Genomic DNA, 24,830 nt, shown 5'->3' on the forward strand with positions numbered 1-24,830 from the left:
ATATTCCGATATATCGGCCGATATTATTATTATTTTTTATTTTAGAAACGCGCAAAAAAATATTAACAGATTTCCCTAACATTAGTTATTTGTAGTTAATTGTGAGTTTTAACTAAAATAATATGATAATGCATAACTGGTTCTCTCTGCCCGACTCTGGCTGGATCAGCAGGTTGCAGGATGTGTGGCGCGTTATACACGAGTGTTGCCAACAGGGATGGTGTAGAGTGCCCTCTGGTGGAAAAACTATACAACTCCAACACTCATGACATGGTTGAAGCGTGATTCGTCCGTTTTTATTTTATTTTTGAAATATTCATTTATCGGCCATTTTAACTGCCGATACCGATATTTTAGTAAATGCCTAAGGGCCGGTTCACATATCGCGTCTTTTGCGCGCTCAAGTTCGTTATTTCAAATCTAGGCGCGCGGTATGCGCGCTCATAATGGAAGCGGCGCGGTCGCGGTGCGACGCGCTCGTTTTTTCCAGGCGCGTCCGCGCCGCATCGAGATAAAAACATCTCAACTTTTCAGAATGCCGCAAGCGCACCATAGGTCACGTGTCACGTCAACCAATCAGTTTCCTCGCCATTTTTGTTACCTCTTCTTAAAATATAATCAAACTGGTCCTTGTCCACTCTGAAATAGGCTTTGAACCTCCCATTGTCCAGGCGGAGTTCCTGAATCAGCTGGTGAAATTCCCCATGGTTCTTGCGTTTTTGTAGTATGGGGTGCACCCAAACACTGTGGCGTTTTTTTTACTTTTCTGAGTAAATAAATCTTGTAACAGAGTTACAGCAAAGGTTTTTCGGTGGTGGAAATCCATTGCTGAAATTTCCTTCATGTAATGGAGAGCGCAGCTGATGGTTGCTTAGCAACGACAGACGCCTCCGGAGTGCAACCGCCCTAGCGCTTCTTTGGAAAAAGGAGAACGTGTGCGCCTAGCGTTTTCTACGCGTTTTTAGGCGCGATATGTGAACGGCCCCTAATATCGGCTGATAATATCGGCCTGGCTCTAGTAGGGACTACATTCTTGCAAGTAAACAATACATGAACAATAAGATGAACAAAATAATCGGTCAGAATAACTCTCCTCTCTCTGCAGGCTGATAGTCATGTTTGTTACTTATTTTTCTGGTGAAAGTGTCTTGCCTCAGGCTGTAATGCAAATCGATTTTTTTAAATTTGCAAATTCATCTATGGTAGCTTGATATTATGCTATTGACGACATGGCTGTTATCTACCACACAAACATTGAATTAAATTAGCATATCCATTATGTAAAACAGTAGCCAATAGGCTACCGTTACTATATAGACGCTTGCTTGTAAACGTGAGCTACGTGACCTTTTGACATTTGAAAATAATAAAGCCCATTAAACTATATTCATATGACATGCAGATGCCAATGTACCAGGGAAGAAGACATTTCACTCCTTCCTTCTGCAACGCTATCTCACGGCCAATTCGTACGAGTGATTAAAAAGTATCTAATTCATTTGACCTCACTCGTAGAATTTGAATCACCAGCGTGACGGGTAGGTTTAGGGGTGGGGTCAGGGGTTGGTCATTCGTACAAATTCATACGAATTGGCCAACTCAAAAATATGTACGATTTAGCAAAAACATACTTATTTGTACGAGTGAGGTCGTACGAATTGTTACGAATTAGCCACCTCGTAAAATTCGTATGAATTGCCGTGAGATCGGTTTGAATAATGACAATTCACTGGTGAGAAAATGTCCGTGGTAAATAGTCGCATTGGAGTAAAATCACATAAGAATTGCATCTCTAACCCGTTCTCATACCAAGGCGTCATATAGTGATACTTTTGACATTTCAACTACATCCAACGCACATGGCACCCTTTAGCGTCAACATGAGACACAGATATATATGGGCCAGAAGGCGCCTCCTAGTGGTCTAACCCTAACCCTACCCCATAACTAAACCTACCGTAACCGAACAAAGCTCTGAGCGTGTTAAATTAACGCTAAAGGGTGCCATGTGCGTCGGATTTAGACGAAATTTCAAAATTGTCACTATATTAGGGCCCTCGGATGAGAACGCGTTGGCATCTCATATGATTTGCACAGAAATGTGTGATTGTAGACAATAAACAAGTACAGGCTTTCTTGCAGGGCTGCAAATTGCGGGCTGCAACCATTTTTGCACGTTTGTTGATACGTTAATAGATCAATTCTTCAAACCCTTCTTGTAAAAGGAAATACCTTTACAATAAGATAAAACAATCCACGTTTCATCCTTTCATTCAACCTCCTTCAGGGAGTCTCATGCAACTGTGGTGGGAGTTTTAATTGGCCAGTTGCATTGCAGTAAAATCTCGCCGTGCACCTCGTACCGGATCTTCATATGTGCGCAGGGGCAGGGTGCACGGCGTCTTCGGAGAGCTCTTTGGCTTAGCTAATGGGGTTATTGATCATTTTGACACAGCCGACATTTCTATAAGCCCCATGAAAGGCCTGCTCAAAGTGTAGCGCATCACAACCGGAATGCATTTAGATTACTTCATTGCGACTCTGAGCGGCCGGTGCCTGCAGAAGATAGCATTCTCAAACCTCCCATCATTGCTGGCCTTTAAAGGACACTTTTTAAAAATATTTGTCACAAAACTCTTTATTGCTGCTTCTCTTTTTCCCCAGCCCTGGTGCCAGATTGCCTGTGAGCTCTGGCTTCAGTGCGGAGAAATCCCATTGGCTGACCTGATGAGGTCCCGGCGAGCTCTTCTGAGAAGTAATGAAGCAATCTGAATGTCATCTCTATATTGGCTTTAGAGGTTATGGAGAACTGTCCCACAGAAAGCCCAAGAGTTTAGTGTAGAGTTGATTTATTGTGCTTTATATTGAATTAGCTAATGCCAATAAAATATATTTAAAGCTGTAGCCATATACACTAAAATACTTGAATAAAGAACCTAAAACCAATCAGAGTGGTGAAACATCTCCGAGTGTTGTTCTTAACAAAAAGGAAATGTTCAAATTGCTTAAAACAGACGCGATAGCTGATTTGAACGAGTGATGTTTGTAATCTCTGCTACAAAATCTGCTTCAAAATCCCAGCGCTGTCGTCATCGTGTAAACCCCGCCCCAACGTTTCTGATTGGTGCCACGATTTCGACGGATTGGAAATGAGTGATTGAATGAGTAACTAACTTTCAAATCTAAATTTGCCCGAAGTTGTCTGGGTTTTCCCAGGCTAATAATGCACATAAGAAGCTTTCTGTCATCTTTCTCGTTCTATCAGCATGTTGTCTCTTGGCAGCGTGTTCATTGTTACTACACACGTCCTGAACACACAATCTGATTTAATCTCTCAGTGTGAACACTCAGTCCCATAAAGACTGGATTTGGAAAAAAACAAATCATCTATTGAGTTACGATTTGATGTAATGTTGTGCTGAAACTGAATGTTTCTCTCTCAATGGTTAATCAAATATGTCGTCACATCAGTCAAAGTTAAACATTCACATCAGTCGTGGATGCATATGAGCGGTTCTGGACTCTATTCTGTATTCTAATAGCATTATATACTTTGTAATACATTTCATCATTTATCACTTTTAATGCAGCACTTTTAAAGCCTAAATGTGTCAGTGTAAAAAAAAAAAAAAAAAAAAAAACTAAAGTGAAAATACCCAGCATGCATTCAAATTTGCATAATACATTTCATCACATACATGCACGTATAAGTGATAATTAACAACCAGCCAGTCAGAAACACAGAAATAAACCCTGACATGGTGATCAAGATCATGATGTGAAATGGGGAATTAACAATATGAATAAAATAAAATAGGCATAAAATATGCTGTTAATTTTAATCTGTTATGGAAAAAAAAGACACAATAAAGGTTTAGTAACCTAAAAGTCTGTTTTATTTATTGATATGCATGCATATTATTCGGACAAAATTCAGCTACTTAACTATAAAAAAAATAAATGCATGGTCATGAAATATGATGATTTATGATTTTGTTTATGAATGTGACTGCTAAATGTTGCAATTAACCAATCAGAATCAAGTATCGTAGAGAGCTGTGCCATAAGTTAGACTGATTTACTGTATATAAAGTATCCAAACTAAATGCAACAACAAGTGGTATTGGGTCTTTTTAGAGGAGATGATGATGACCATGGCTCTGTTGACTATGCATTTACACATAGTCCAACACACATGGCAGCCTTTAGCGTCAATATAACACGCTTCGGTTATGGGTAGGTTTAGGTCTGGGGTAGGGTTAGGGTTAGACCACTAGGAGGCGCCTTCTGGCCCATATATATCTGCGTCTCATATTGACGCTAAAGGGTGCCATGTGTGTAGGATGTCTACGGTTTGGCAAAAGCGTCAGTATATGACATCTTGGGATGAGAATGGGCTGGACTATATCATATATATAATAATTTGTGTCAAAACGAAGATATAATCTAAACAGCCCCTTCAGCGGTGTTAAAAAAACTTAAAGGTTTTTGGTGAAAACATTCCAGGATTTTCTCAATATAATGGACTTCAATGGGAACCAAACGGTTCAAGGTCCAAATGAGAGTTTCCGTGCTGCTTCAAAGGGCTCTAAACGACACCAGACAATGAATAAGGGTCTTATCAAGCGAAACGATCGGTCATTTCAAAAATAAATAAAAAAAATTAAGTTTTATAAGCACAAATGCTCGCCTTGCTCTGTTCTGTGATGAGTGCTCGTGACTCTCCAGTTCAAACTCGTTCATCAAAATGAACAAATCTTTTTTCGAGTCATGACTCGAAGGGTCCTTGATAAGACCCTTATTCATCGTCTGGTCGTTTTAAGCCCTTTGAAGCGGCACTGAAACTCTCATTGGGACCTTGAACCATTTGGTTCCCATTGAAGTCTATTATATGGAGAAATTCCTTGAATGTTTTCATCAAAAACCTTAATTTCTTTCAACTGAAAAAAGAAAGACGTGGACATGTTGGATGATATGGGGGTGAGTAAATTATCAGCAAAAGTTTTTTTTTTTTAAAGTGAACTACACCTTTAACAAGAGTTTGCAACCAGTGTTTTATTTCACCCTCTAAAACAAATATAAATCTGAATCGAATCCTGCAGCTGACCTTTACTTTTGTGTGGTGTAGTTCTTGAGATCATTCTGAACTCTCTCGACCTTGCTTCACATGTAGAACAAATCAATGTACCTGCGGCCAGCATCATAATTACGGCTCTGACGAAGCTCTTTCATTTAGTGTAGCAGGGCTAATAGGCTTTTCAGACTGTACGATAAATCAGCCGTCAGCCACGTCAGACCCGACCTCTCCCAAAGCAGGCCGCAACAATCAACCCCTGTCAAATAAAAGCCGCTTTGTTTCGTGCCTTGGGGAAACGGGCCGAGATTAGGTCTTTGATTGACACGCGTTGGGTCAAAAGGTGCTCTCGTGTTGTTGGACTGCAAAAACAATTATATACATCACACCCGATCTGTGCTCTTATTAAAAGCAAGATATTCATGCTGATATATAGCCAACAAAGACAATTCAAAAGGTTTTTCATAATGCTCCTCAATAATTTATTGCACTAAAATAAGACAAACATTTATGCATTCTCCCGTCACTGGTTTGGCAAAGGTTTCTTAGTGCAGCTGTGTTTAGTTTTGGTCTGTTCTCATGAAGAATAAAGACTAATAAATAAAGGGGTTTTTGTGTTATTATAAATTATAAATCAATTTTGAATGCCAAATAAACATTTAGTAATGAATGTCCCGTTTGGTTGAGCAGGAAACTGATTATCCTGTTATAAGATGGTGTGGAGAAACGTCTGGTTGAATGACCTTTATTAGGCATGCATAATGCTCAACACTTGTGATTTGTATGTTATTCAGGGCTTTTTAAACATTTTAAACTATTAACGAAGGCATTAAAGGGACAGTTCACTTTGAAATAAATTTTTGATATGCTTTAGCTTACCTCAAGGCCATCCAAGATGTAGGTGTCTTTGTTTCCGCAATAGTTTCAATTTTGATATTTTTAGGTCAAACCGTTCTTGTCTGTCATTCATATAATGAAGGTCTATGGTCACCACCTCAAAGAGCATGCACAGAGAAGTCCAGATTAAACATGATTTAATGACTCGTAAATGTAAGTACACATTGATGGCCTAAGACACGAAACGAGCGGTTTGTGTGAGAAAACGAACAGTATTTATATCGTTTTTACCTCTTGTAGCCACAGCCACGTCCAAGTGATCTGAGGGTGCGGGCGCTTTGTGGCTACAAGAGGTAAAAACGATATAAATACTGTTTGTTTTCTCACACAAAGCGCTTGTTTCGTGTCTTAGGCCATCAATGTGTACTTACATTTACGAGTCATTAAATCATCTTTAATTTGGACTTCTCTGTGCATGCTCTTTGAGGTGGTGACCATAGACATTCATTATATGACTGACAGACAAGAACGGTTTGACCTAAAAATATAAAAATTAAAACTCCTGTGGAAACAAAGACACCTACATCTTGGATGCCCTTGAGGTAAGCTAAAACATACCAAAAATTAATTTCAATGTGAACTATCCCTTTAATGCACATTTTGTCAGCGAAAGCTAATCATTGTAATAGCAGGAAGTAAAAAGACAAACAATTGCAATCACTGCAAACAATCGCTGGCATTCGAGGTGTGATTCGCCGCTGTGCGCTTCATGACTGACGGTCAATGGTGGCCTGTCATTGTTTTCAGCCCATTATTACAGACATGAAGAGCATCCAGTGCACAACCCACTAATAGTAACTTTAGTGACAATAAATGTCAAACAAAGGCCTTCAAAGTGTACGTTAGGGCACATGGTCAAGGCCGAGGCGATCGAAACTTGTAGACCATAACATGTTTACAAGCCCAATACTTTAAGGCCTCTAAGTTATTGTTATATTTAAGTAAAATGTCACTATATTGATTTACTTTTTAGCTGATTTAATAATTAAATGGGTATTAAGTTGTCATTATTTTTAATAATAAAAAATATTGGTTACAATTGGTTACAATTCACTTACCCTATGTACTGTAATGGATAACTGCATGGGTTAAGTTTAATTTTAGGTTTAGGGGTAGTACCTAGTTATAACTCAGTTATTGTAATTGCTATAATATGTGCATAGTACACATGACTGTAAAATAAAGTGCTACCATTTGCTATAATTAACATCTTTAAGCCTGTGGTGGCAAACAAAATTTCTATCGCTGAATATGAGACAAACGTTTCCAATTGTCTTTGATGAGGTTTATGTTCTTGCAAGCGTCCCATGACTGTATGGCATGAGCACAGTATTTTGTTGTACGAGGCCGTAGGGTTCTGCAGTGCTTACATTAGCGCACGGCTCAATACGACACAATGGACTGTACAAGAATCCTGAATTATACAACACACGGATAGAGCCCTTCTGAGCGTTTCGTGGTGTGCAGCTCTGATTTTCTAGAGATCTGAGCTAAAAACTAAATTTCATGAGCTAAGAAGAGTTGAATTGGATTTTTGAGATGTGCTTAATAAGAAAAGACAGGCATTACTTTAAAGTTTTACTTTTTTAGTTTCAGCGTCTCAACTAGTTCTCCCTCTCCTTTCACCATTTTTCTGCAGTCCTTTAGCTCAAATTAATGACAGATATAGTCTCCATCTGCTTACATTTGTATAGAAAGCGTTTATAATCAATACCCTGTGTTTTTGTGTAATCACTGGTCAATTATGAATCACTTGTTGAATCAGTGTTTTGAATGAATCTGTTAAGTGAATGATTCAATGACTCACACATGCTTCATCCCTATTTGCATACCATCCATCCTAAATAATATCCGAAATCAGAATTAGTGTGTCCCAAATCATACTATGTTGAAATTAGTGTTTCAAAAATACTCGGATGGTCTACTTTTTTCAGTTAGAATCCGAAGTGCAGATCCGGGCACACTCTTTGCACATTGGACGAGGACTCAATTAGAACTACAAACCCAAATAAAAAACATGGCGGATGTGCGTGACCGACGGTTAAAGATAAAGGAGCTTGATCGATTAATAACCAGTTTACTTAATGTTATCCGCATTATGTTTTATACGCAACAGCATTGTGAACTTTTATAAAAATATGTTTGGTCATTTACTTTGAAATGCATCATTATGCAAATTGCAAACACATGAGGAGAGTCTCCACATGGAAAACCCCACAAAACTAAATTGAAAGTGGAGGATTTTTACTGACAGGGCAGTTTAACTGTGATAGGATGCTCCTATATAAGTGACCGAGCTTGCAATTATGACGAAGTAGCTTGTCCTAAATTTTGCCTACACTCTAAAAAATGCTGGGTTGTTTTAACCCAATTTTGGGTCAAATATGGACAAACCCAAAATGCTGGGTTAAAAATGTAATGTAAAAATTTAACCCAACGGCTGGGTTAGTCCATATTTGACTCAAAGTTGGGTTAAAACAACCCAGCATTTTTTAGAGTGTACACTCGAAAAAATGCTGGGTTGCTTCAACTCAAATTTGGGTCAAATATGGACAAACCCAAATGTTGGGTTGAAAATTTAATTAAAATGTACAGTTAAAAGTTGGAAGTTGAAGTTGGGTTAAATTTTTAAATTACATTTTTAACCCAACATTTGGGTTTGTCCATATTTGACCCAAATTTGGGTTAAAACAACCCAGCATTGTTTAGAGTGTACTCTTTTGTTACCAGGCTATCTCGCGACCAATTCGTACAAGTGATTAAAAAGTGGCTAATTCGTACTAATTCATACGACCTCACTCGTACGAATTTAAACGATTTGTCTAAACCCACATGATGGGGCGGGGTCAGGGGTAGGTCATTCGTACAAATTCATACGAATTGGCCAGTTCGTAAAATATGTAATTCGTATGAGTGAGGTCGTACGTATTGTTATGAATTAGCCACCTCATAAAATTTTCTACGAATTCCTGTGAGATCGGGTGGTTCATTAAACACTCAAGATCTTTTTCTTTACAAAAACAGTACTTTTATGGCATAGTGGGGCGCAAACCCAAATATGAATCTGTGTTTTGATGTTTTGAATGAATTGTTCATTTAATGATTCACTGACTTCATTGTCACTATCGGATGTATAACCACTAGAAAAATCGTAACACTAATTGTAGCATATACTACTTCCTATCCTGCTAAACTTTCCGCAATATCTCCTTTTGTCTTTCCCTGAAAAAAAGAAATATCAAATTTGTTTTAATAACATCAGGGTTCGAAATGATTAATTTTGGAGTGGACTATTCCTTTAATATCTCTCCCATTCGTTTTCTGCTGGTTTGGCCAATAAATGTTTTATGAACATATGCAAGTACTTTTTTCTTTCAGTAATATAATTAAGGAAAAGTGCAGCAAAAAAAATTAAGAAATAACATATATTTCAGAATTGAAACAAATGAGTAATTGTCTTAAAAATAATGCCACAATGCAATAACATATTAACAGTCATAAAAGTAGACCTAAAATGTGTCATGTTTTAATATCTTGTGTATAAAACCCCTCAATATCCTGTTTGTTTTGTCAGAGCTGTCATGTACAGTATGTGATGCTAAAAGGCTCACGGCTAAACTTTCATCTTTCCCTCTTCTTAATGATGCCATTGATATTTCAGAAGCAGAAAGTTTGCGATGCCAAAAGCAAAGGTATTTCCTGGAAGATAACCAGACTTCTTAGAAATGTAGTTTTGGATTCACATAATCTTCACAGAGGATGACATTCTTTAAGCAATGCTTCTCCAGAAATATAATTTTCACTTTCAAGGCTTGAAATCGTTCTTAATCTTTTTTTTTAACAAGTTCTTCAGAAACGTATAAAGTCATCTCAAAGACGAATGGAATGGGAGAGCTTCTTATTAGCATGAACGTCAGTGACAGCAGTGTTTTGGTTACTAATAAACATAAGAATCAGTCTCATTCCTGATATTTATGGAGATGATTGTAGATGATAACTGTGTTTAAATAAACTCAAAGTGACCGGCATGCTTTTCATACCTACTGCATTAGACAGTGAACCGTAATGAACCGTCATTTTTTGTGACAATTCAGAGACCTACAAGGAATCTTGCAAGCTGGAAGTGCAAATCCTTCTTTTGCTAGCAGTGTTTTCAGCAGATCAGCTGGGCACACCTCAGATTACATCATTAATATACATGAGCCAAGCTGATAAGTGTTATTATGCTCACATTTTCGATTATTTCTGGTTTGAAGCAAAGATGAATTCGAGTGGTTTGCCTGGCAGCTAAATAGATGCATTCAGATTAAGATAATTATTCTACTATGCCTGGTCATTTTTGTTTTGTTTGTTATGTTTCTGGAGCGGGATTGTAAAAGTTTCAACCGCTGCTTGTCGTCGACTAACCTCGGGCAGTCAATCAAACCGTGGAGGAACATTGAGGATTCCTGGAGGAACAATGCACCTCAGCGTTCGAGGAGAGCGTGGTCATTCTATAGATAAGAGATTGAACATTTTTACCTCAGCGAGATAAAGGCTTTCGCTGCTTCAGGCTTTCTGGTTATGGTCGGAAAGAAAATTACAGAAGGGTGACATATATTTGCTTCAGGCCTGACTGAAAGTAATTTATGCATTTGCATGCAGATGTTTTTGCGTTATTTCTTTTTCTGCCCGTGTGCCTCGGGAGAAACATTCAAAGCACTTTTTATAGCAAAGGACATATGCAATAAAATGGGAAAGGCTGAGGTCGTTGTGAAGAAACCACTTTATTAAAGTAATACAGAAGGAAATGAAATGTATATATAATAAATAAACTGAATTAATATGAGAATATGTTGAAACAAACATTGCTCTCTTGTTTGACTAGATTCAATACTATCGTATATGAATTCATACTTAGTTTTTTTTTTATATTATGTATGAATGCAACTATAAATGTTTCAAACAGTAGGGTAACTTTGTTTGACAGTGTCATTGTTAAATGTTCATGTGGCTACTATAGTAATAAAAATGTACTTAATAACATGGAACTAAACCAAACCCTAATCCTAACCCTAGAAAAGTACTGTACATGTAGTTAATCAATATTATTTGGTACTGAAATTTAAGGTTTTTGATAAAAACATTCCAGGATTTTTCTCCATATAATGCACTTCAATGGGAACCAAACAGTTCAAGGTCAAAAAGACAGTTTCAGTGCAAACTGTTCAAAGGGCTTTAAACGATTCCAGATGATGGATAAGGGTCTTATCAAGGGAAGCGATCGCTCATTTAATAAAAAAAATAACAAAGTTTACGTTTTATAAGCTCGAGTGCTCACCTTGCTCTGTTCTGCGATGCACGTTTGTGACTCTCCTGTTTGAACTCGAATCTTTTACCGAGTCATTTGGTTCATTCAATCAACGAAACGAACGAATTGACTATTCATCATCTGGAATCGTTTAAAGCCCTTTGAACAGTTTGCACTGAAACTGTCTTTAGGACCTTGAACCGTTTGGACCCCATTGAAGTCCATTATATGGAGAAAAATGCTGGAATGTTTTCAACAAAAACCTTAATTTCTTTTCGACAGAAGAAAGAAAGACATGGACATCTTGGATGACACGTGCATGAGTAAATTATACCAGCAAAAGTTCTTTCATAAGTGAACTACTCCTTTAACTCAACGAGTGGCATCCAGATGTCTTGCATTTTTTAATAAAAAAAATATTTGGCTGTCATATAATGTGCCAAGAAATATCAATTCTGAGTGACATTTAGTTATGATTTCAGAAATAAATGTTGGCAGTCATTTTTTTTTTTTTTTTTTTAATATATCACTTCTTGTATCATTTGTCACACTGGAATTATGAAGTTATCCAAAAGATAGGGCTCTGTGCTGATGTTGGCATTAAATATAGTGGGCCATTTATTCATACAGAACAATCCTGCATAGCAAGTGTATGTTAGTTTGCCATTCTGATTTGTTTCATTTTGAACTTTAGTTGTCCGTGTGGATTGGAGGCGACCTCTACGCGTGCGAGTCGCAGTCACTCATCCATCATGGCGCTGCTAATCCATTAGTTCAGCCACTTAATCGGCAGATATTGAGCCACTACAGCTGCTAATTACCACAGACAATTGTAACAGCCCAATGCTCTCTACCTGATAAATACAAAGCACTTTCAATATCTGAGAGGTTGTCTTGCATTTCAATTAGATAATTAAATGTTCCTGTATCCTGAACGGATATGGCTCAAGTGCACTCAGAGTTTGTAATTGCTGCTAACCCATCCTAGCTTGTGCAAAAGTTAGTTTTGAGGGTAACTGAAGGTCATCATGTCCAGGCACAGATCTCAAGAGATGGAGTCATGTTGCTGTCGTTATTGTTTTTTGCAGAGAGGTTGTTTGAATGATGAATATAACCACGATTGTAGGAGACAACAGATTGCTCAATTAGCAAAAATAGAGAATACAGTGTTTCCATTAAAAGTGTTATGCAATCTGGAAATGCATACCTGTTTGAATTTTTTGTGTTTTATTATTTTTATATTAAATCATATAAAAATTATCACACTTTAATCACCCTATTTGGCCATGAGGGATCGACGTTTTGGACAGATTTACTGTTTTATACACTCACATACAGTGTGGAATGTCATTGTTTTGCTTTGTGTCTCATATTTCTTGAGGTTCCATTGTCATATTACGGTGCTATTGCTTTCAATAGTAGATACTGCTTTCGATTCATTACATGTTTATGTTTTGCATGGTTTGAATTCATTCATTTATTTTTTTAGGGATGCAGAATACTTTTGTTATGGTCAATAACTGATAAGTGCATGGCCATTATTACAATTCTATACAATTTTGTCCAAATAATTTTTTATTTTTATTTTGGGCAACACAGCATTATATATGTGTAGTATAAAAATGCATATTCATTTCGAGGCTTTGCTAAAGTTTATATTGAACAATGTTATTTAAATATAATGGGAAAAAAAAACGTTTTTATTAGGGCTGTCAAACGATTAATCACGATTAATCACGATTAATCGCATCCAAAATAAAAGTTTCTGTTTACAAAATATATGTGGGTGCACTGTGGATAATTATTTTATATATATATATATATATATATATATATATATATTAATACACACATGCATGTATATATTTAAGAAAGAATCTTAAAAAATATTTTCATGTATATACTGTATATAGATTTATATATAATTTATATTATATATAAATATAAATATTTTATATATAAATAATATTTTTTTCTTAAATATACATGCATGTGTTTGTGTATGTGTATATATATATATATATATATATATATATATATATATATATATATATATATATATATATATATATACACACAAAATAATTATACACAGTGCAGCCACATACAGTATATTATGTAAACACAAACTTTTATTTTGGATGCGATTATTCGTTTGACAGCCCTAGTTTTTATAGACTATTTTAAAGTTTCAGTAACGGTGATCAAAATGTGAAAATGAATATGAACAATTAAATATCCAGTATTGATTAATAATAATAATAAAAAATAAAAAAATCTCCAATTTCAGCCCGAAACTGATACGGTACCATTATATAATGCATTCCTATTTATTTTTGCTCTGTTGCCAAGCAACAAGGCAAGTAGGAAAACATTTGTTTTGGTCTATTTGATTAAATCTGGTTGGTTGTTTTTTAGTTGGTGTTATTAACAGCCCAACTGAAATGTGTTTAAAATCAATCAAAATAAATACTGAAATCCTAAATTCTGAAGTTTAAACATATCTTGTATGTGTCCCAGCTGTTGCAGGGCAGGTCAATCCCAAAGCTGGGCACCCTGGACCGAATCGAGACAGGAAGTGGAGACGGATACAGTGGAGACTGTGATGACGAGGACGGATGCTGGGGATCAGGGAACGGAGCGGCAGAGAGGAGAAGAATAGTCACTATATGTAAGTAATTATCTCAAATAGATAGAAAGTGAAGACGGACTCACCGAAAAACACTCTAAACGTCCTGTGCCATAAATTTACAGTTATATAGGTGAGAATGAATGCTTGTAAGGCTTGTTGGACTAGTGTAGAAGCACCAACGAAGATGAATGAATTCTCTTATTCATTTTAAACCTGCAAATCAAATGCTAGTCCTTTTGTTCCTTTGTACGTCATTTTGCATTCAGAGATAACAAGTAGAAAATACCACATCTGACATCTGAATGGAAGGGGGAATTAGATCAGACTTCCAGTGACGCTTGATATCAGAGTGTAATTAAGTGGCAAAATTAAGGTCAAGCATAGAGAAACATTTTTCCAGACATTTCCTCTTCCTCCAAATGAATTATGCAATCAAGAATAACGTGGTTGTAAAAAAGTGGAACAAATCAAAGTGGCCATCTGGTAATTACTTCATCTTCCGGAGGGGATTGGATCTCTGACCCGTGGCCCGCTAAATCAACCTCAAGAGCTGCGCGCTTCTCTCTGCAAACCTCCTCTATCTCCCGTACGCTCGTCTGATTAATCGGCGCGCACTTTTTCTCCGGATAGGGACGTTCTGGGTCATCTAAACGTGCCGTTGCATCACAGCGGTATTTCCTTTTCCTCTGTCAATCTGCCGTACTGTGTCAGCGCCGCCTCATGCCCCTCTCATAATTCATGGGACGCTGTGACGATGCTCTCATTTATCACAGTCTCTCCCCTCTCATCCCGCTCCGTCCAAAACCTTGTCACGCCTCAGCCGTCGGCGTGACGCTCTTTACGACTGCAGACGGGGGTTCTGTTTGCATCGAGATAAAACAACAACCGCTAATGTGACTGAGTTAGTGAGGGGAGACCTCGGTGACGTCACATGTGTGTTTTTGTGTGTCTGATGCGCTTTATCACTGCAATGCTCAAAATAATCAATTAATTTGAGTAGGGAAAACTTAAATTAACCCTCTGGGGACGGATTGGGCCGTACCACCTAAAACGACATACTTTTACAAATGTGTACTTATCTTAAAAACTATTCATGATAGAGAGGTGCGGCCTTTTTTGCCGTCTTCCTCAGATTCCGCTGAACCGGATACCCGGAAATCGATGAAATCAATGAAATTGATGTTGTTTGGCAGATTCACGAGCAACAACCAATGGAAAAATTGCCGATGGAGAAATATTTTTCTTACTCAATCAGGGGAAGGTTACGATGACGTATTCAGTTATTAACCGTCTTTTGATACTTGAACCATCCGGTTCCCATTGAAGTCCATTATATGGAGAAAAATCCTGGAATGTTTTCATCAAAAACCTTAATTTCTTTTCGACTGAGGAAAGAAAGACATGGACATCTTGGATGACATGGGGGTGAGTAAATTATCAGCAAAAGTTTTTTCAAAAGTGAACCACTCCTTTAAATATTACATTTCTCAACTTAAATATTTTGATGTAACTGATTACCTCAAAATTGTTTGAGTTTTGCCGACTTATTCAGGTTTACAGCGTACGATACAGATACAGGTTTCAAAGCAGCTTTTGAGTGATGAACAGAAAAAATAATAATCAATGATGCAAACTTAATTAAATATGGAACTAATTAAAATTCTACTGTAAATCAGCTCTACAAGAAGACATTAGTGTCATTATTCAACTCAAGTCAGCTCAATGTTGATTCAGTTCAGTTCAATAACAGTCGATGTTGTGTCAATTTAAGTGAGTTTTGCATGAAATGAGAAAAAAAAAAAGTTCCCGTCTGTTTTCCAACCCAGAAATGAGTCAAACAAACACAGTGTGATGCACATTTTATTTTAAGTTCAGATCTAAAATGATTTTTGGTTCACCAAGAGTTGCTGGAAAACTAAAAGAGTTTTCAGTCTCTTTCGATCTCTCAAACCTGCTGATATATGAGAAATACATAAAAAAACACATCAGTCTTGCTGTTACTCACCTGTCACTTGAAACCATTCGCTAGCGATACACTAAAACTTCCAGATATGAGTATTGAGCTCCTGCCTCACAATGAAACATATCTGTGAGTCTGAGAGCGATATCCAGCGGGTCACACAGAGGAGAAATAAATAAAGAAATACAATGGAGACAAAGACAAGCGCTGTAGTAAATAAAATATTAACAGACGCGTGATTCTGGTTCTCAGTGCGGCGAAGGACGACCGTGTCAATGTCACCTGTGTGAGTTCCCTTGTTTGGCTGCGAATCCAGACGTTGCGTTCTTGCTATGGAAAACAAAAGGCGTCAGCGGGACGTATCGGCAGGGAGTCGCATTGATCTCCAGTAAGGAGACACAATGAGAGGAAGTGCTGGCTGGTCCCTTCGGTGAGCACTTGTTAATTAATAGCCTGTCTCGGGACGGGATTACATGATATCGCCCGGTGGCTCTTCAACGCTTGAAGGTGATCTTCTGCACCTGATGAGCTCTAATGATCCTGTTGTATTTAAATGGATCCTTTAATGGACTGGGGCACTTCGGTGGCCAATTATTGCATTTGAAGCTCATGATACACTCCTCATCAGGCCAGTTACAGCGGCTGTATAGCCTGAGAGGTGCTGTGTCACGGATTGAAGCCGGAAAACAACAGGCCGTGACATTGGGATGGGGAAGGAAGCAGTAATTGGGAGTAACTTTAATAGCTTGCTAAACAACAATACGCTACTATTATCAAGAACAGTACTGTTATGCTAGCTCTTCAAAATGAATTGCCACCTATTGCAGCAAATCTGAAGTAGTGAAGATGTATCTTTAACATGTTGTCTGGGTTTCTCGCTTCATTACGAGTCAGAAATGGCTTAAAGTACTCAATTCTGCAAATGATTCAGTGGATGAGTTTTGTTAATTAGATTCAAATCTAATAACTAAGTTTTTGAATATTTTTGTGCAAAAATTATCCATCCATCTCTATTGCATTTTAAATAGTTAAAATCCATCCATCCATCCATCCATCCATCCATCCATCCATCCATCCATCCATCCATCCATTTTAGTTAAAATCTATCCATCCACCCATCCATCCATTTTAGTTAAAATCTATCTATCTATCCATCTATCCATCTATCCATCCATCCATCCATCCATCCGTCCATCCATCTCTATTGCATTTTAGTTAAAATCCATCCATCCATCCATCCATCCATCCATCCATCCATCCATCCCTATTGCATTTTAAATAGTTAAAATCTATCTATCTATCTATCTATCTATCTATCTATCTATCTATCTATCTATCTATCTATCTATCTATCTATCTATCTATCTATCTATCTATCTATCTATCTATCTATCTATCTATCTATCTATCTATCTATCTATCTATCTATCTATCTAGCATCCATTCCATTTTTGTTATTCTTCCCTGAATTCACATTTTAATTGCAAATTTCCATGTAATACATTCTCAATTCAATTCTAACCTGTTTGCTTGATGACATGTCCACATTTTCTAAAGAACTGAGTCATTAATTCGCTGAAGAGCCATAAATAGAACTGAATGTTATTTTGTTTCCAATAGTTCTAATATTTTTCCTCTCCCTGGTTGTGTTCAAAGGTATAGCCTAATAGGCATTCTGCAAAAATATAAAATTCCAATGCATTATGCACTGTGACTGCATAGATGCCCTTTTGTTAATGATGCCCAAAATAAGATATGACCAAAAGCAGGGTTTTAAAAAGTTTGATCTGCCTGCTAATGAATCAAAAAGAGGCCAAGCGGTCCAGACACCATGCAGACCGTCTAAATGAGGCGCCATAGTGAAACCCTGCTGGCCGTGTGACATCAAGAAGCTCTGAATATCACCGCAGCCGTCGCTGGGCACAGCTGGTGGGCAGAGAGACTCTTAACCAATGCAGGAATTAAAATAACATTCACATCCAGGCGCCTGATAACGAGGGGGACGTACAGATGAAGATCCGCCATTGTGCTTGTTTAACTAATGCTCTGCTCTGAAGAGGCCTGCTGAAAATGACCCGCTGTGTCACAGGATGATGAAAATGAACGATAACGATCCTCGTCGGAGCGCCCTGATGTGCGGCGGTGAATCATAGTGGGGAAGAGCCTCGATGGACCAGCCTGTCATCAGCAAAATATTGCTTATATACTTCAAATCAAGCAGGATCTGGAGGTGGACAAATCCTTATGCATCACTGATGAGATGTTAGAGAATTGTTCAGTATTGTGACAAAATCGTTAAAAAAAAATCATTTGAACCTGGATATAAGGTTATAATGTAAAAAAAAAAAACATTATATAATAAATATTCTGCATTATTTCTAAGTCTCTAATCAAAATTAAAGTCTGTTTTTTACAGAAGATTAGATTTGCTTGCTTCCAATGGAGCTCAAGAATCTTGTGATCTCAAATCTAGCGAATTGATCTTCAGGTTTTGTTCATTTTGCTCAAAGTGGAGAAACAAATACTAAGACATTATCAAATTCAGGTACTATAGGGAATTGGGAACATTCCTGCTTTCCACTGAAGTCGTGATTACAAGCTTATCGTGTTCAAATGCTTTGTTGTTGGAAAGAATAGAAATTATGGAGGACACCAGGTGTATTCTTGCCAAAATGTATTGAAGATATTTAGTTTTGTATAAAATGTAGCGTCCCATTCTTTGAAAACCATATAAACAGTCATCGTGCTATCTAGTCAGCTTGTTGTCTAATCTGGAGTTTAGGTCCAAAACATGCTATTTTTGATGTGGGTCTTCAATAGGCTTCAAATGGTTTCATATATATGTAAATATGCACAACTTTATTGACAAGACAAGGCAGCAATCGCTCTCCTTAAAGTTCATGGCCTGCCCAACTCAAGAAACTCGGGTATCAAAATGATCTCAGTTTCCCAGTTGTAAATATAATTTGAGAGGCTGTTCTTGTCCAATTCCCCACTAGGAAACTCATATTTATGATAATTCCGATAACATGTGAAGGCAGAATTATTGCTGTACTGATAATAATTTTGTAATTACAACTTTTATTAAATTAGAAAAACTGCCAGTCAATTCAGCATGACAAAGGTTTACTCTAATGTGTGTTTACGTCAAAATATATTTTGCAAGCAAGCCGAGGTTTGACTAATCAAACACTCTTCTAGAAGGGAAAGTCTGAATCTGATTCACTCAGATGGTTAATTTTAATAAGCTACTTAAAAAAACTATGTTCACTGATTAATATGAATCATTTGCATTGCATTCTATCTTTTTGTCTAGTTAAATACTGTCATTTGGCACTGTTTGTTTATTATATATTCTCACATATGGATGGAAGGAAGGAAGGAAGGAAGGAAGGGAGGAAGGAATGAAGTAAGGAAGGAAGAAAGGAAGGAAGGAATTAAGGAAGGAGTGAATAAGGAAGGAATTAAGGAAGGAAGAAAGGAAGGAAGTAATGAAGGAAGCAAGGAAGGATGAAAGGAAAGAATGAAGGAAGGAAGGAATGAAGGAAGGAAGGAAGGAAGGAATGAAGGAAGAAAGGAATGAAGGAAGGAAGTAAGGAAGGAAGGAATGAAGGAATGAAGGAAGGAAGGAAGGAATGAAGTAAGGAAGGAAGGAAGTAAGGAAGGAAGGAATGAAGGAAGGAATTAAGGAATAAAGGAAGGAAGAAAGAAAGGAAGGAATGAAGAAAGGAAGGAAGTAAGGAAGTAAGGAAGGAAGAAAGGAAGTAAGGAAGTAAGGAAGGACGTAGGAAAGGAAGTAAGGAAGGAAGAAAGGAAGGGGGGAGGAAGAATTAATGAAGACATTATGTTGTTTAAATCAAGGTGAGGATTATTTTTGGATGAATCGTCCCCATTATAGTCATTTAACTATTTTTTTAATCCATTTATTGTTAATCTCACTTGAAATGTTATCAAATATGGTTTTGCAGCTTTTGAAAGCGAACAGCAGGGAATCTGCTAAAGTTCAGAGCCATAAATATGAATGACTGAGACTCTACGGCTGAGTATAGCTGCTCACTCAAAGCCCAAATAAACGTGCAACTCCAGTTAAATTCTCCAAACAACCAAGCCTCAGTTTCCCGGGTTGAACTTTAAGGGTAAATGAAGGGCTAACCCACCCCCCTTGAGTGACTTCTTTCAATAGCCTGTCAAACATGAAATCAGAGTTGAGTGTCTGTAGACTCTCTTATTTACTCTTGACTTGTCCAGGACACAAACACAGACATGGCAGCCATTTGTGTGGCCATTTGCAGGCATTAGAGCTCTGAATGTGTCATGAGTAATGGCACCCTGCAGAAAAATAAAGTGCTTCATGTTGGGGAACACAGATGCTGATGCTGGCTCGGTGTGCCAACGCTGCTGTGAGATTACATATTTACACTTCTATTAAACAAGATTTATGTAATCTGATATTTCCCTCAATCCTAAATATTTTAATAATAAAAAGCAAAAATAAATAATTCAAAGGAAATATCACAGGTTAGGTACAGTGAGCCCGAAACATACTTCATGCGAGTTTTTGTTTCATCAAAGGCGTGATGTGACGATTCCAGCATCAATCATTTTGTCTGTCCACACCAGACACCACACAGCTATGTGACAAAATCAAGCAAAATCACAGCCAATCAGAAGAGCCGATGGCACTTAATTCAGAATTGATTTAAATCACTAAATAGCAATAATTCAATATACATTCAAAGTTGTTTTTGGCTGCTTTGATATCTGGTTTTGTGGAAACCATTTACACCTGACACAGTGCAGATAAATGAAAAAGGACTCCATATCAAATGATGACAGTTCATTAATCATGTAGAAAAGAGAACGGCGGGTTTCTAAGAAAGAAATTTTTGAAGTATACATGAAGTACAATTACCCTTAAAGGAGTAGTTCACTTTTAAAAAAAAAAAAACTTTTGCTGATAATTTACTCACCCCCATATAATCCAAGATATCCATGTCTTTCTTTCTTCAGTCGAAAAGAAATTAAGGTTTTTGATGAAAACATTCCAGGATTTTTCTCCATATAATGGACTTCATTGGGAACCAAACGGTTCAAGGTCCAAAAGACAGTTTCAGTGAAAACTGCAAACTGTTCAAAGGGCTTTAAACGATTCCAGACGATGAATAAGGGTCTTATCAAGCAAAACAATTGCTCATTTCATAAATAAATAAAAAAGTTTAAGTTTTATGAGCTCAAATGCTCGCCTTGCTCTGTTTGTGACTCTCCTGTTCGAACTCATTCATCAAAATGACTCGAAGGGTCCTAGATAAGACCCTTATTCATCGTGTGGTGTCATTTAAAGCCCTTTGAAGCTGCACTGAAACTCTCATTTGGACCCTGAACCATTTGGTTCCCAATGAAGTCCATTATATGGTAAAAATCCTGGAATGTTTTTATCAAGAACCTTAATTTCTTTTCGACTGAAGAAAGAAAGACATGGTTCCTCTGTATTATTATTATCATTACTCAGATTTGAAAGGCTTCCTTTTATTAGCCTGGCTCCACCCTCCTACCGCTCAATTGGCTGAGTTTTGTTGGTGGCTATGATGTTGAAGGGTTCGGGAAAAGACAAATGTCACGACCAAATGTTTTATTTGATTTTTAGACCCACACAAAATATAATAGTATTATATTCTGTCCTGATATCTGTGACTAAGTTTTTGGGTTTTGTGTGCTTCATCTTGTGCTCAGAACATTAAATCTTAGAGGGTGATTTTAATACATACACAGCTTATTGATCTGTTATGTTCAAGTTTCCCAGCCACCAATGGAGGTTTGATCCTCTTGAGACCCGTCAGTTCAGTTTATCACTGAATACCCCTGTAAACTTTATGAAATCCAGTTTTGACATCCGTTTATCAGGATAATGAGGGGGGATTTCATCTCAGGATGTGAAATGTGTCAGGATTACTTTGTTTATCCTCTTTTTGGTCATTTGCATATAGTTAAAATGTCAGTGATTAATGTTGTTTACAATTTAAAATTCTGATCGGTATGTATGTCTGCAGTTTGTTTTCCTATCATCCAGATCATCAGAGAGTGTCTGATAAAACAAAGTCAAATGATTTGCTAGATTTTTTGCCAGTGATGAATCAATTATGAGCCACATTCAACAAAGCAGGACATTCCTCAGAATCAATAACTTTATTGGTCATTGTGATTTTTATGTTGGATATGAGATCAGCATATGATGGACATTTTGGAATTCGAAAGGTTTTTTTTTAGCATGTCTCTATGTGGTTGCTAGGGTGTTCTGAGTGGTTGCTAGGTATGTAAAAGCATTAGAACAGCTCTCCTCAACAAGACAAGTTTGAGGAATCATTTGTATCTGTAGCACAAACATTGCAGATCTTTGGAAAAAGTTCAAACTTCATAGTTATGCGTTGGTTCTGATCTCTAACCCCAAGTATAAGCATCAGTAATAAATTAGCCTGTAATGTAAGCAGACAGTCCGGTGAATGATCCAGCCCATATTCTCCTGCTCTGCTACTGGAGTGTTATTAATGGGCGGCTCTGCGGTTTCTCCCAGACTTTGCATTCAACATTATTCCCCTTACTGACTTAATGAGCTGCGGCGTGCATTTGGCAGGTTGCCTGATTTTGTTAATGAAGCATGAAAAGGCCAAGCACACATCATTCTGCTGAGCGCGTCTATAATCAGCCACGGTGACGGCGATACGTCAGCCCCTCTGCCAAGAGCTAAATAAGTCAATTCCCCGAGCAGCTCAAGGTCCCATTAAGATCTAATACGCCCACACCTGTCCTTCCTTCCCTGTGGTCACTGCAGAGGCCCTGTTATTCAGGAACACAAACTCACACTTTAAGACATGGACATTTGTGATGCTGGCTTCGTTTCACTGAAGAGACCGTTGTTTAGAAGTCAATTCTGCCATAGGAGTTTTAGCAATGCATATTTATTTTGTAATAAATATGGATGGATGGATGGATGGATGGAGGGAAGGAAGGATGGATGGATGGATGGATGGATGGATGGATGGATGGAAGGATGGATGGAAGGAAGGAAGGAAGGAAGGATGGATGGATGAATGAATGGATGGAAGGAAGGAAGGGAGGAAGGATTGATGGATGGAGGGAAGGAAGGATGGATGAATGGATGGATGGAGGGAAGGAAGGATGGATGAATGGATGGATGGATGAAAGGAAGGAAGGAAGGATGGATGAATGGATGGAAGTAAGGAAGGAAGGATGGATGGATGGATGAATAGATGGATGGATGGAAGAAAGGATGGATGGATGGATGAATAGATGGATGGATGGAAGAAAGGATGGATGAATGGATGGATGGATGGATGGATGAAAGGAAGGAAAGAAGGAAGGATGGATGGATGGAAGGAAGGAAGGAAGGAAGGATGGATGGAAGAAAGAAAGGAAGGAAGGAAGGAAGGATGGATGGAAGAAAGAAAGGAAGGAATGATAGAAGGAAGGAAAGAAGGATGGAAGGGTGGATGGATGGATGGAAGGAAGGAAGGAAGGAAGGAAGGATGGATGGAAGAAAGAAAGGAAGGAAGGATAGAAGAAGGAATGATAGAAGGAAGGAAAGAAGGATGGAAGGGTGGATGGATGGATGGATGGATGGAAGGAAGGAAGGAATGTAGCATTGCACAATTTGTTGCACTTACTGGATGATGGAAAAAAGTAACGTGATGGAAATTGATACTGTTGTTATTATTATTATTATTATTATTATTATTATTTAGTTTGATGTTTTATTCAATATATTAAAACATGATAGAGAGTGGAGTGTAAAGTAGTCATGTGATTTGTACTCTGTCAACACCTTTAAATTTTTTTTTTTTTTGTCCATGTCTTAATTTTATCGTCTAGAGAATTGGTTTGACTCGGGCCCAGAGCTATCGGCGGCTGTTGGTCGATGCTTTATGTCTGTGTTTGGTGAACTCTCGCTTCACTTATCTAACTTGGGTTTGCCCTTGAATGTGCAGCGACTCAATATCTGAACCCAAATGACAGTGGCTGTCGTCGCTGGGCTCTCGCTGCCACACCAGGCATAAAATCTCACATCCAGCGACTGCACTGTGGAAATGCACTCAGCTCAGTGACGCCAGGGCCGCCGTGCTTCCCGAGGCTGGGACCCTGTTATCCCTCTGGACCTGTACAGTAAACAACTTATCACCTCCTCGTCCTCTGTGAGACAGTCGAGATAATGGAACGGGAAGGTCAGGTCGGGGCCGCTTCTGGCTGAGGTTTTAATTTAAATTGGACGGGGGTCAGAAGAAAACTCTCGTGAAAACAACATTTATCAACTCATATTCCTGCTTTTTTTAGTTTTTCTGAAGATGATACAATTACATTGTGGCCAAAAGCAGATACTCTGAGCTGCACTGTGTTTCTTGATGGACATGTGTGATATTAAATAAACGGGATTTTATTATTATATGTTTAATGTTGTTGCAAATTGCAATATTTAACAAAATAATCATAATATAATTTTTGTTTTTGGTCAAAATCTTGCAGTCATAGTTAGAACAAAAACTCAAATTGTCATTTTTACATCCTAATTAAAAGCCAAATGCTGCAAAAATCAACATTATATATATATATATATATATATATATATATTAGGGCTGGCAAATGATTAATCGTGATTAATCGCATGCAAAATAAAAATTTGTGTTTAAATATTTTATATAATTAATTGAATGTATGTATATATATATATATATATATATATATATATATTTATATATCGCTGTTAAACGATTCATTTCGATTAATCGCATCCAAAATAAAAGTTTGTGTGTTTAAATATTTTATATGTAATATATATATATATATATATATATATATATATATATATATATTAGGGCTGTCAAACGATTAACCGCGACTAATCACATCCAAAATAAAAGTTTGTGTATATGTATATTAATAATATTAAGAATTTTAACAATTTCTCTTT

The 24,830-nt window shown here is 37.4% G+C and overlaps 1 protein-coding gene across 2 annotated transcripts in view; it reads left to right on the top strand.

Annotated features, from left to right (window-relative positions):
- The window catches only part of gpc5a (glypican 5a), a 176,985-nt gene that overhangs the window by 111,583 nt on the left and 40,572 nt on the right, over positions 1-24,830 (top strand). For both annotated transcript variants that reach the window (XM_089132551.1, XM_089132552.1), the window contains exon 7: positions 13,782-13,932. In XM_089132551.1, coding sequence (XP_088988677.1) covers positions 13,782-13,932 — 151 coding nt within the window. The remainder of the gene's footprint in view (positions 1-13,781; positions 13,933-24,830) is intronic.

Source organism: Pimephales promelas, chromosome 6, assembly GCF_988280905.1.
Source record: "Pimephales promelas chromosome 6, fPimPro1.hap1.1, whole genome shotgun sequence".
NCBI lineage: Eukaryota > Metazoa > Chordata > Actinopteri > Cypriniformes > Leuciscidae > Pimephales > Pimephales promelas.